At 40.0% G+C, this 15,048-nt stretch overlaps 1 protein-coding gene across 1 annotated transcript; it reads right to left on the bottom strand.

Annotated features, from left to right (window-relative positions):
- Positions 1 to 2,529: 2,529 nt before the first annotated feature.
- LOC310862006 (uncharacterized protein) lies at positions 2,530 to 11,624 on the bottom strand (the record flags this gene model as incomplete). The annotated part of the gene is made up of 3 exons (XM_083769742.1): positions 11,529 to 11,624; positions 8,928 to 10,583; positions 2,530 to 4,182 (listed from the first exon to the last, which is right to left on the bottom strand). Exons 2-3 carry the CDS (start codon positions 10,572 to 10,574, stop codon positions 2,530 to 2,532), a joined length of 3,300 nt encoding a protein of 1,099 aa, XP_083625868.1. The 5' UTR covers positions 10,575 to 10,583; positions 11,529 to 11,624.
- Between the last annotated feature and the right edge of the window lie 3,424 nt (positions 11,625 to 15,048).

Below are 15,048 nucleotides of genomic sequence, written 5' to 3'. Positions count from 1 at the left end.
GCGTTTCGGTCCGAAAATGTAAACTGACCGAGGGGAAACACAAAATCGTGTACTCTGTGCTGTATGGTTCCGCCCGCCTGCTTTGACATAAGTGTGTGTGCGTGTGTGTGTGTGCGTGTCAGCGTGTGTGTGTGTGTGTGTGTGTGTGTGTGTGTGTGTGTGTGTGTGTGTGTGTGTGTGTGCGCGCGTGTGTGTGTGTGTGTGTACAAAGCTGTCAAATGATTTCAGTGGAGTAAAGTACAATATTTAAAGAAGAGTAAATGTGTAGATAGATAGCCTAAGCCTATGTAGGTATGTAGCCCCATATGTTCCCTCTCCCTACGCTCCATTCTGTAGCTACAGAATGAGCGTAGGGAGAGGGAACATATGGGGCTAGTAGGTATGTTGATATTGTGAATAAAATGTCCACCTACTTTTTACAAATGTAAACTGAATGTGATGTGACAATAAAGTTAAATAGAAGGATAAAACCAGAAAAAGCACTAAGACTTGTTTACATCAGGGTCCTCCATTTACAATTCATCAGAACATTTAAAGACATACAAATATACACACTTCTATGCAAAACAGATCATCATTCATATTCACATATTCACAGTAAAAATTAAGAATTAAGTATGGACAGTATGGAAACATATAGGGGGGATTCACATCTCTTAATGGCTGTTGGTAGGGCGTTCCACATTTTAGTAAACTTTAGATGGTTTAATGACCAAGTGTTACAAGGAAGGACATTTCAATACACTGTGTCAGTCTGTGACTGAGACACGAGGTCTCTGAACAACAAAATAATACATAAAGAACAGTCTGCACACTGGATAATCTCCTCATGAACATTTATTGTAAATCCAACCAAATAACAATATTGTATTTTCCAATGTTTCAAACATCAACAACCTTCCTCACAAATCCCAGACATGCAAAACATGCTGTCACAATTCAACATAAAATGAACACCAACATACTATATGAAGGTCATCAATGTGACAACATGTTGTACCCCAGAACCCCCAAATCACAAGTCTTAACTTATACCCTCTATACTTAAAACAGACCCGAGTTGGCACTGTACTTACTTTGTGCTCTCTTTTTCACCCCCACTACACACAAACTCCTCACCAAAAAGGAATTAGAATTGGAATTAGCCTTCTAATTGGCGGAGACCAATATTGGAAAATGGTCACAGGAAAAATGGAGAGACTGAATGAAGGACTAGTTGCACTGGAAAGTGTATTTGGATGGCTGGTGCCAGGAGAAATCACCACGCTAAATATCATAATTGAAGTTGTGGACAGGCACTGTCAGATCAGTTACGCACTTTTGGGAAATTGAATCCCTTGGAGTCCACATGAAAGAAATGCATTCTGAGAAGGAAGACATGGCAGTGTATCCCAAGCCTTGCATATCTACGGCTTCCCAAGCCGTGCATATCCACGGCTTCCCAAGCCGTGCATATCCACGGCTTCCCAAGCCGTGCATGCCTATTCCATAGGCTGAGGAAGAAATGCCACTTGACAGTTTTCAAATCAGCCTCATGGTGGCGCTACAACAGGCCAAGTTGCGTCTCTTTCACACGCACACACACACACACACACACACACACACACACACACACACCCACACACCCCACACCACACCACACCCCACACACACACACGTTTAAATTACTCCTAAACATTTTGCCAAACATCACACACTCTCCTATCCTCCTGGTGGAGACCTGTGCCCACTGCCCAGAAGGGCACCTTTTCTAGTTAATTTCTGCATCTCTTGACTTAGGGCCCACCAGGATAGAACCAGAAAAAGCACTAAGACTTGTTTACTTGCTTATCTGGATTCTTAAAAACCAGATAACTGTTACAAGGACATTTCAAGTTCTGGGAATACACTGTCTGGGACGCTAGATTTATGCCCGACAATAATAAAGAAGAACAGTCCGCACACACTGGATAATCTCACCATGAACATTTGTAAATCCAACCAAATAACAGCATTGTATTTTCCATTGTTTCAAACAGCAAAATCTTCCTCACTAGCAAATCCAGACATGCAAAACATGCTGTCACAATTCCACATGAGATGAACACCAACGTGACATGTTGTTGTACTCCTCCAGAACCCCCAAATCACAAATCTTAATTTATACCCTCTATACTTGAAAACAGACCTGAGTTGGCACTTTGTCTGCTCTTTTTCACCCCCTATACACAAAATATCTTCACCAAAAATAGCAGATCTACAAACTGACAATGCATATAGCATTGCTAGGCCTATCACAATTATTACATGATCATCCAATCGCAATTATTTTTGAATAATCGTCAATCGTTTAAATGTTGAAGGATTTCCATACAAATTAATTTAAGCAAAATAAAGAAAGTGGAGAAAAAAGTATTTGGCTATAATAAAATTAAGTGTTTGTGTTTTGAAAGAATACATTTGTTACAACAATGGATTTATTTGAAGTTGACTGACAAACCTGTATGAACCCTTCTATACACACAAAACAACCTTTTGGTGAGGATAAATCTAATCTGTGTGATTGACAGGTGATATGATCAAAGGAGCAGAGTTTTTACCATTGTTACTCAAACATGGACGGAAGAATGGATAAAGTTTCCCAGTGAAGGTGCAGCCAATGTAAGAGTAGAGATTTACTCTGCTCTCAACATCATAAAAGGAGACCAGACCCTCCTCATAATCCACAAACACTCCAACTTTCTGGAGCTCCTCTCTTACAGGGAAGAGGACATCAGGGCCAGCATTAGCCTTGTACGCATTTCCATTACTCAAACCTATAGTCCAGTAACCATTGTTGGGACTCGGCATGAAGCCTCCCTTCCTCTTGATGGACTCTTTGGCCACTCCTAAAACCCAGTCAGTCTTCCCTTTAACCTGAACCTCATAGTAAAACCGTCCTGAGGAGAAGCTCTGTTTTCCTAAGACATTGAAATATTCAGAGAATCTCTCTGGGTTGTCAGGGAGATTCTTCCATATGGTTCCATGACTCACTTGTTTCCCATCCTCAGACAGAATGAGTTTAGGATTTGCTGTATCAGCATCCAGAGTTACATCCACCTCATATTGCTGGATCCTCCTCAGCTCACCATCATGCAGGTTCTTCTCCAGCTGAGCCACAGCTGTCTTCACAGTCTCCACAGCTGTCTTCACAGTCCCTGCATATGAAGACTGAGGGACATTGACCTTTGTCCAGTCCTTGGTGGGTGGAGGGGAGTTGATGGATGTGAACTTCTGGAGGAGGTGGAGGTGGTCTTCAGTGTGTGAGAGCTGCATCTGCTCAGAGCTTCTCTTCTCCAACTCTGTGATTTCTTGTTGCAGCTCTTTGATTAATTCTTCAGCCTGTTTCCCTGTTGTTTTCTGCTTCTCTTCGATCACATCAATGAGCTCAGCCTGTCTTCTCTCAATACAGCTGATCAGAGCAGTGAAGACCTGCACACTGACGGCTATGACTGTATCTGCATCTTTCTTACTGAGCTGCACTGAGCGTCTGACCTCCTGAATCTTCACTTGTCTCTCCTGGATCATCTGCTGAACTTCAGCCTCTGTCTTTCCCAGCTCAGCCTTCTTTCCTTCATATGCCTCTTTCAGAGATACAATATGATGATACTTGTGGTCTGACTCAGTGCAGAAGTGACAAATGCACATGTGGTCAGTCTTACAGAACAGCTCCAGAGGTCTGTCATGTTTCTTACACAGAATGTCTTCCAAGTTCTTCACAGGGTCGATTAGCTTGTGTCGTTTTAAGCCTGCGAGTCTCAGGTGAGGCTCCAGGTGAGTGTCACAGTAGGAGGTCAGACACACCAGGCAGGACTTCAGGGCTTTGGGTTTGGTCTCAGTACAGACGTCACAGGAGACTTCATCTGGTTCAGCAGGTTCTGGGTTTGTGCTGGAAGTTTGTCTCTGCTGCTTTGACTTCCTCAACTGATCGGCCATCTCAGAGAGGACTTTATTAACAGACAATTTTGGTCTCATATTGAAGGTTTCTTTACACAGTGGACACTGACACACATAACTGCTGTTCCAGTAATGTGTGATACAGGTGTTGCAGTAGTTGTGTCCACATGAAGTGCTGATTGGATCAGTGAACACGTCCAGACAGATAGAACACAGGAACTGCTCTTCAGACAGGAGAATGCTGCTGGCAGATGCCATTTCTACACACTGAGAATAAAAGTGAAACAAATTTAGTTTTGGATGTTACTTCTCACAGGTATCTGAGTATCTGATTTTAACTCTAAAAAGCGATGACCAAAGCCACAATACTAGAGTGAGCTAGAACAACAATCTGGTTGTTATAAAAACAAACATGGGTTAATTATATCCTTCTACAACACTGCCACCCAGACGTGGAATGTCCTGAGCCCTTCCCTCAAATATGCAGATCACTGTCAGGCCTGAAAATCCACATTTCAGCAGGCCAAAGGGAGAGGAAATGATCACTTCTCCTGACAGGTGATTACCTAGCCCCTTTCGGGACCCTACGTAAAACTTTTCTGATATTTTGTTGAGTTTTACGTTGGGTCCCTGCTCGCTACTGTACTTTCGTATGGAAATTCCTATATGCGGATATGGAGATTCTCTCTAAAATAGGACCCGCGGCATGTGACGCCATTATTTTCCTTGAGTTATTCTGAATTCGGTAACTTTAAGTAGCTATACATCCAGCTGCGAATATCTCCTGTGGCGCGGAAGCCGTTAAGTATTTTTAATCTTTGTTTGACCGATTTGGTCGCTTTATTTCTTCTTGTTTGTTTACCGTTTATTGTACCGCCTCCCGGTGTGCGGTTGGCTTGTGAGGCTACGTCCCTGCCTCTGATCTGCTGTGTCATAGCTATAGCGCCACTAGCTAGCCAGATAGGCGGTACAATGAGGTGTCAATAAACAAGGAAGGAAAAGAAGAATCCAAGCTTCCAAATCGGGCAAACATATATTAAAAATACTTAACGGCTTCCGCGCCACAGGAGATATTCGCAAAGGTATGTATGTGTACTTATACTTTACATATTCAGAAAGCCTCATACTGAAGAATATCGTCAAAGAGCGCGGGGAGGCGTTTTAACATGTAAACATGAGCCAGTAAATGTTTTAATCAGGTGGCATGGACGACGTGGAACAGGACCCAATGCACTGGGTCGAACAAATGTCAGAAACTTCAGTAGCATTTGGGTTCTGCTTGGAGGGCTAGTGATTACCAATAGGCCAAATATTTTATTTTTTTCTATAGCACTTTTATAATGACATCAAATGCAGCCCAAAGTGCTTTACATAAAATAGAGAACAAAATAAAAATAACATTCATAATATTAAACCAGATTAAAAAAAGCATGATCAAGAACAAATTAAAAGGACAAACATTAAGACACTACAAGAAAATAGCAACAATATAATCACTACATGACTTTTAGAAATATTACAGACTCACACAGATCTCACACCTGTTCATTCACTTTCATATTTAAGCACACAGACTACCTGACCTGTCACCTATTTAGATAGCTGGATGCGGCCTACAAAGTGTACACACATCACTCACACACACACACACACACACACACACACACACACAGAGAGCTGATATAATAAAAACGCTAATAGACTGCTTATATTTGAGGAATATGAAATACAGGAGACAGACTGACTGACTGATCGAAGCAGGTTTCCTTGTTAGGATAATAAATCATTAAAGTACTTACCAATGTTTAAGTTGTAGCTAAGTTGTCAGTGTGTGTAAAACGTCTTGTTAAAAGCCTAAGGTTTTGTAGAGAGGCTAGTCTCTAGACTAGAATAGTGTCGCTGCCAGTGCCACCACCAAACTGTTCACTGTGTGTTAACATTCGTTTGACTAGATTTAATTTCCTCACTGAGGAACTAGGAAGTCCTCCGTGTGCTGTAGCTGTTAACCCTTTACTGTCACCTGCTGGACAACAACTCAAGAATGTATACACAACCATTTGAGAACTATAATTCCAACCAGGGAACATTATCCAATCTACAGTGGTGGAAAAACTACTCAAATGTTTTATTTAAGTAAAAGTATCAATACTGCAATGAACTACTCTGTTACAAGTACAACTTAAATCCGGAATTAAAAATGTAGAGTAAAAGTACAAAATCTGGCATCAACATGTAGACTACTTAAAGTACTAAAAGTAAAAGTAGGCTAGTCATTGTGAAGAAGGTCCCATTTCAAGATTTCAAATGTATAAACATCCTTTGAAAATAGCCGATCTACAAGCTCACAATGCGTCACATCCCGGCACATTGTGAGCTTGTAGATTGGCTATTTGTATTTTCAAAGGATGTTTATTTTGACAACTAGAAAAAGTGCCCCTCGTGGCTCAGGTCTCCACCAGGGCAGGTGTGGCCTCCTGGTGGCGCTATAACAGGCCTTTCTGGAAAATTTGGGGCAGAGGTTCATCGTTGGCATCCAGGGAGTGTGTGGAAAATTTGCCATCGACCGGGTTAACGGTGCCAGAGATTAGCTGGTAACAGACGGACGGACGGATACACGCACACACACACACGCACACACACACACTCACTCTCACACTCTCTCTCTCACACACACACACACACACACACACACACACACACACACACAGTGAAAAACATACTCTCCTTCGGCCTGGTGGAGACAATTAAGGTCTTCTACAACTGCTACAAAACCTGTATCCACTATCCAGTCATGTTGGGGCTTAAGCAAGTTCAGACTGATATTGATGTACGGTGCAGCTAGTGTACAGTATGTAGGCTACAGTATGGGAAAGTGGTGGTGGGAGGGGGAGTCGGGGGACTTTTTTTTTTTTTTACAGGGGCCAGTTTCAAAATGCAGCAACCCGCGTAGGTGCTCTTTGAAAGTCTTCTTGAAGGAGTCTAGGGATTCACATCTCTTAACGGCTGTTGGTAGGGTGTTCCACATTTTAGTTTTGGTGGTTTAAAGACCCAAGTGTTACATTTCAAGTTCTAGGAATACACTGTGTCAGTCTTTGAGACACGAGGTCTCTGAACAACAATATAATACATAAAGAACAGTCTGGACACTGGATAATTTTCAAACATCAAAATCTTCCTCACTAGCAAATCCCAGACATCCAAAACATGCTGTCACAATTCCACATGAGATGAACACCAACATATAGCCTACTATATGAAGGTCATCAATGTGACATGTTGTACTCCAGAACCCCCAGATCACAAGTCTTAATTTATACCCTCTATACTTAAAACAGACCTGAGTTGGCACTGTACTTGGTGCGCTCTTTTTCACCCCTCTACACAAAATCTCTTCACCAAAAATAGCAGATCTACAAGCTCACAACACGTAGCATTGCTAGGCCTGTCAATTATTATTACATGATGGCCTAAACGCAATTATTTTTGCATAATCGTCAATGGTTTCCATGTTGAAAAATGTCCATACATTTTCAAACATTTTTCAAAAATAGCTGATCTACAAACACGTTGTGACATGTTGTAAGCTTGTGTAGATCAACTATTTCTGCTATTTTGTAAATTCTTTGGAAAGAACTATTATTAAATGTGTCAGTGAATTATTTGTATATAAGTTATTTGTCATATCTGCTCTAATTTATGATTACGAAGTCTAAATGGAAAACATAAATACAAGTTGTAACATTCCAATGTTCAATGCCACAAACAATTAAGTCATTAATCACAATTATTTGTGTATCAATTTATCGTCAACTTAAAGGAGAATTCCATGCTAGAAGGCTTTCTTACCTTTATTTGTAGTTGTTACGTCCCCACCAAAGAGGTCCAGGTGTTATTTTGTGCAAAAGCGCATTATTGGCTATTTCCCCTACCATAAGCCCTCAATAAATTGCATTGAATGGGGCTATGGGGTCTTATGCTAATTCGCTTATTTCCATCGCTTGTATATATCCTCTCTTCATAATGTAAATATTATTAGTATCCCAAGCGGCACACTTTACTACTTATTTCGATGGAAATAAGCGAATTAGCACAAAAACCCAACCCCCATTGAGGGCTTATATTAGGGGGAATAGCCAATAATGCACTTTTGCACAATATAACATCTGGACCTCTTTGTTGGGGACGTAACAACTACAAATATAGTCTCCTTTAAGTTTGTAATCATGACAGCGCTACGCATTGTAATGCGTTGCGAGCTTGTAGATCTGCTATCTTCGGTGAATGTTCGCCAGAATAAGGATGCTAGGGCTCAAGTGGTTATAATGTCTGCATTGAGAGAACAATTCAGAGTTTACAGTCATATGAACATTATGTGCAATAATTGATTCATTTTGTCCGTCTGCTATGATTGATAACATTGATTCGTAGATATTAAATGCTGTACATATATAAGATAAAAGATAACATAATATAATCATTGAAAAATCACTGCATTTCTATTTGCACTATTAAATGTTCTAGTATATTAGTACAAGACATTAACATTATGTTTTATTCTTGGTAGATATCAATCTTGTCAATGTTGAGTGCCATAAAATATTAATATTATCTAGTCCCAATTCCAAACAGACATGAATATATTTTAAAGGTATATTCAGTGATTTCACTTAATTCAAATATCACTTATTTTTTTGTTTTGTTGTGATAATCCTCTCTACTATAGAGTGTGCTGGCCATATAAGGAGTCCCTCCCTGTCCCCAGTTAACCCCTGGGGGTCAAAAAACCTTAGGTTTCGTTTTTGACTCTCTATCCTGATTGGACGAAAGGCTGGGTCCCACAGCCAAAAACGAAACCTAAGGTTTTTTGAGTGAAATCACTGAATATACCTTTAAGCTAAAAAAAGAAAACCATTTGGCTACAGACATGGAAAATGAAGTGTTTGTTCTATACACACATTGAGAGAACAATTGAGAAAAACATCCTTTTGGTGCGGATTAGTCTAATCTGTGTGATTGACAGGAGATATGATCAGAGGAGCAGAGTTTTTAAAATAGAAATTAAGACCAGGACCAAATAATGGATAGAGTTTCTCAGTGAAGGTGCAGCCAGTGAAAGAGTAGAGATGAACTCTGGTCTCCACATCATAAAAGCAGACCAGACCCTCCTCATAATCCACAAACACTCCAACTTTCTGGAGCTCCTCTCTTACAGGGAAGAGGACATCAGGGCCAGCATTAGCCTTGTACTCATTTCCATTACTCAAACCTATAGTCCACAAACCATTGTTGGGACTCGGTATGAAGCCTCCCTTCCTCTTGATGGACTCTTTGGCCACTCCTAAACTCCAGTCAGTCTTCCCTTTAACCTGAACCTCATAGTAAAACCTTCCTGAGGAGAAGCTTTGTTTTCCTAAGACATTGACATAATCAGAGAATCTCTCTGGGTTGTTTGGGAGATTCTTGTTATATACGTGTCCAGCCCTCACTTGTTTTCCATCCTCAGACAGGATGAGGAAGGGATTTGCTGTATCAGCATCCAGAGTTACATCTACCTCATATAACTGTAGCTGGATCCTCCTCAGCTCAGCATCATACAGGTTCTTTTCTATCTCTTGACTGAGTGTCTTCTCCAGCTGAGCCACAGCTGTCTTCACAGTCCCCACAGCTGCATATGAAGACTGATGGACATTGACCTTTGTCCAGTCCTTGGTGGGTGGAGGGGTGTTGATGGATGTGAAGTTCTGGAGGAGGTGGAGGTGGTCTTCAGTGTGTAAGAGCTGCTTCAGCTCAGAGCTTCTCTTCTCTAACTCTGTGATTTCCTGTTTCAGATCTTTGATGAAGCCTTCAGCCTGTTTCTCTGTTATTTTCTGCTTCTCTTCGATCACATCAATGAGCTCAGCCTGGCTTCTCTCAATACAGCTGATCAGAGCAGTGAAGACGTGCACACTGACAGCTATGACTGTATCCGCATCTTTCTTACTGAGCTCCACTGAGCGTCTGACCTCCTGAATCTTCACTTGTCTCCCCTGCATCATCTGCTGAACTTCAGCCTCTGTCTTTCCCAGCTCAGCCTTCTTTCCTTCATAGGCTTCTTTCAGAGATACAATCTGATGTAACTTGTGGTCTGACTCCATGCAGAACTGACAGATGCACATGTGGTCAGTCTTACAGAACAGCTCCAGAGGTCTGTCATGTTTCTTACACAGAATGTGTTCCAAGTTCTTCACAGGGTCGATTAGCTTGTGTCGTTTTAATCCTGCGAGTCTCAGGTGAGGCTCCAGGTGAGTGTCACAGTAGGAGGTCAGACACACCAGGCAGGACTTCAGGGCTTTGGGTTTGGTCTCAGTACAGACGTCACAGGAGACTTCATCTGGTTCAGCAGGTTCTGGGTTTGTGCTGGAAGTTTGTCTCTGCTGCTTTGACTTCCTGAACTGATCAGCCATCTCAGAGAGGACTTTATTGACAGAGAATTTTGGTCTCATATTGAAGGTTTCTTTACATAGAGGACACTGATACACATCCTTAGTGTCCCAGTAATGAGTGATACAGGTGTTGCAGTAGTTGTGTCCACATGGAGTGGTGATTGGATCAGTGAACACATCCAGACAGATAGAACACAGGAACTGCTCTTCAGACAGGAGACTGCTGGCAGACGCCATTTCTACACACTGAGAATAAAAGTGAAACAGATTTAGTTGGATGCTACTTCTCACAGGTATCTGAGTATCTGACAAATTACCTAAAAAAGGTGAGCGACACTCACGGCCACAATACTAAGTGGGCTAGAACAACGATCTGGTACAACCAAACATGGGTAAATTTTCCTTCTACAGCACTGCCACCCAGACGTGGAATGTCCTGACCCCTTCCCTCAAAAATGCAGAGCAGTTTTTTAAAACAGGCCCGAAAATCCACCTTTCAACAGGCCACAGGGAGAGGGAATAATCCCTTCTACTTAAGACAGGTGATTACCAATAGGTCAAAGATTCTCTTTTCTTTTTGCATAGCACCTTTAATGACATCAAATGCATGACATCAAGTGCTTTACCTAAAATAGAGAACAAAAGAAAAATAACATTCATAATATTAAACCAGATTAAACACAAGATAATTTTTTTTGATCAAGAACAATTTAAAAGGAGGCAAGATCAACATTAAGACACTACAAGAAAACAGCAATAAAATAATCACTACCTGACTTTTAGAAGGATTACAGACTCACATAGATCTCACACCTGTTCATTCACTTTCATATTTAACCACACAGACTGTCACCTATTTAGATAGCTGGATGTGGCCTACAAAAAACACACACACACACACACACACACACACACACACACACACACACACACACACACACACACACACACACACACACACACCCTCACACACACACACACACACACACACACACACACACACACACACACACACACACAGCTCAGCTCATGCTCAGCTCAGCTCAGCTGAAATCATAAAAACGCTAATAGACTGCTTTATACGGGTTTATGATGTTCATGTGTGAAGAAAATAATAGGATTACAGAGTTTAATAGACAGACTGACTGAAGCAGGTTCCCTTGTTAGGATAATAAATCATTAAGTACTTACCAATGTTTAAGTTGTACTTGTCAGTATGTGTAAAACGTCTTGTTAAAAGGTTTTGTAGAGAGAGTAGCCTACTAGAGAGTCTAGACTAGAATAGTGTCGCTGCCACAAACTGTTCACTGTGTGTTAACTTTTGTTTCACTAGATTTCATTTCCTCACTGAGGAATGTGCTGTAGCTGTTAACCCTTTACTGTCGCGTGCTGGAAGAACAACTCAGAATGTGTACACAACCATTTGAGAACCCCAGCTTGTAAAGTTCCAGGGAACATTATCCAATCTACAGTGGTGGAAAAACTACTCAAAGTAAAAGTATCAGTACTGCAATGGAGAACTACTTTGTTACAAGTAAAAGTCAGGAATTCAAAATGTACTTGAGTAAAAGTACAAAAGTATTGGCATCAACACATTTTACCACAAGTAAAAGTATGCTAGTCATTGTGCAGAATGTCCCATTTCAAGATGTCAAATGTATAAACATCCTTTGAAAATAGCCGATCTAGAAGGTCATAATGCGTCACATCCCGACACATTGTGAGCTATTTTCAAATGGCCAAACTGATTGTCTGGGTTGAAGACTGAAGTGGTTACTGTATGTTTGGTTATAATAATCTGAATCTACAAAGTAACTAAAGTTTTCAAATACATGTACAGTAGTGGAGTAAAAGTACAATATTTGGATCCGAGATGGAGTGGTGTAGAAAATTGTACAGACTCAAGTACAGACTCAACTCAGTTCCAGTTTGCTAAGTGTAAAAGCCTGGCCCTGACTTCCTAGCTGGGAACATTATATTTGCTCTATAGAAAGATTAAATAAATATATCTGCCGCTAGACATATTTAGAGATTCATATCATGGGCACAGTTTAGCTACAGTACGGTAAGAGGATAGGTGGGCAGACTGGGCACCAAGGAAGAGTGGGCACCTCTGGGTTAAATTGGCTATTTTCCCCCAAAATGTAAAAGGGGGACTTTTTTTTAAGTAGGCTATAGTTAGTACATGATTATTGATGCAACATCTGTATATCCTGTCATGTTGGGGCATAAATAAGAAGTTGAAGGATATAAAATTAAGTCTGATAATGATGTACGGTGCATGTTCACATCATACTTTACCACTTTATCACATTGAACATTTTTAAAATATATATATATTTTTTTTTAAACTAAACTTTTATTAGACGGGTGGTCCTCATTATAGTAATGATTATGTCCTGATTGTCCTGTGACCCCCATAGTAAAATAATTTAAATCCTGTTGTCATAACTGTGCTGCAGGAGAAACACTCAGTGGTGACACTAGGGTACATGTTTGTATTGTAAAGGTTTCCTGTGACTTTGAATCAGTCAAACTGTGTCACCCTGACCTGATCCCTCAAAGGATCAGGTACATACTGTTGGATCATAGAAATGAGACCGTAAGATATGAAGATAAGCAACATAGGAACGTGGCATGATGATGCGCAAGGTTGACCTCACAATGCACAAGGCTAGCCTTACTGTCGGCATACCAGGCTGACCTTATGGGTGCCACCTAACAGGATGCCTCATATATCAAGACAGTACAATGCAGACAGAGAAACATCTCGCTATCAAGTACAATGCAAGCTGCACTGTAACTTATGAAGTACACTGTATATCAAGTTCAGTACACAGACTTACTTAGCTCTATGGCATGAATCATAACAATCACCATGCTGGTTTGTGGTGGATGTTTCTGTAAAAATGTGCCACAAAGAGCTAGCCCTGAATGAGCATATGCCTATTTAGATATTTAGATATTCTGTCTCTCGACATGTATAAGAATAAAATAATGTCACCTACTTTTTACAACTGTAAACTGGTGACAATAAAGTTGATTCTGAACAGGAGGAGGCTATAAGGATAGACCTATCGGGACCGCTGGCGGTCAGTGAAGGCTGTTGTCTGTCACATTGTGAGGCAGATTGATTGATTGTAAATGTTATTAAAAACAGTTTGAAAGTACAGGTCAATGCAAAATCTGAACCAGAAAAAGCACTAAGACTTGTTTACATAAGGGTCCTCCATTTACAATTCATCAGAACATTTAAAGACCTACAAATATACACTTCTATGAAAAAAATAAAAATCATCATATTCAGTTTAAAAAAGGGTAAACACCTTTTTCTATACTGTACGTATAGAAAAATGTGTGGAAGGAGTCAGGGATTCACATCTCTTAGCGGCTGTTGGTAGGGCGTTCCACATTTTAGTTTAGATGGTTTAATTTAAGTGTTACAAGGAAGGACATTTCAAGTTCTAGGAATACACTGTGTCAGTCTGTCAGACACGAGGTCTCTGAACAACAATATAATAAATAAAGAACAGTCTGCACACTGGATAATCTCCCCATGAACTTTATTGTAAATCCACCAAATATAAATATTGTATTTTCCATTGTTTCAAACATTAAAATCTTCCTCACTAGCAAATCCCAGAAATGCAAAACATGCCGTCACAATTCCACATGAGATGAACATCAACATATAATATATGAAGGTCATCAATGTGACAACATGCTGTAGCCCAGAACACCCAAATCACAAGTCTTAACCGGTCTTAACGTATACCCTCTATACTGGAAAACAGACCTGAGTTGGCACTGTACGCACACCCACTCTACACAAAATCTCTTCACCAAAAATAGCAGATCTACAAACTCACAACACTGCTAGGCCTGTCACAATTATTACATGATCGCCTAATCACAATAATTTGAGATAACTGAATTATTTTTGCATAATTGTCAATCGTTTAAATGTTGAAAAATGTCCATACATTTATTAAAAAAAAAAAAAAATCAATAGCAGAAATAATAGAAGCTTACAACACGTTGTGACGTGTTGTAAGCAAAGCTTTAATAAACAGAATATTAAATGTCTGTGACTTCTTTGTATATTTAAGTTATTTGTCATATCTGTCCTGTGCAATTTGTGATTACGAAGCCTAAAAGGTAAACAGAAATACAAGTTGTAACGTTCCAATGTTCAATGCCACACACACAATTAAATTGTTAATCACAATTATTTGTGACAATTAAACATAAACTTAAGTTTGTAATCGTGACAGCCCTACCATTGCAATGCGTTGTGAACTTGTAGATCTATCTTCGGTGAACGGTCCCCCAGAATAAGGATGCTAGGGTTCAAGTGCTTATAATATCTGCATTGAGAGAACAATTCACAGAGTTTACAGTCATATGGACATTATGTACAATAACTGATTTATTTTGTCCGTCTGCTCATTGATAACATCATAGATTACTACTGTACACAAAAGAAAGAACAACAACATAATCATTTCAGAATCACTGCATTCCTATTTGCATTTGAACATTCTAGTATCCTATATTAGTACAACACTGACAATAACATGTTTTATTCCCAGTACAGTAAATATCAATCTTGCACATTAAGGAACAACAATGTCGAGTTAAACTTAAAATTAAATTTAATTAAATTTAATTCAAACCTGTATGAACCCTTCTATACACACATTTGTTTTAT

The sequence above is a fragment of the Protomyctophum parallelum genome, assembly GCF_964188405.1.
Source record: "Protomyctophum parallelum genome assembly, chromosome: 7".
Classification (NCBI taxonomy): Eukaryota; Metazoa; Chordata; class Actinopteri; order Myctophiformes; family Myctophidae; genus Protomyctophum; species Protomyctophum parallelum.
The sequence above is the reverse complement of the archived record's forward strand: the minus strand, read 5'-3'. Positions and strand labels throughout refer to the sequence as shown.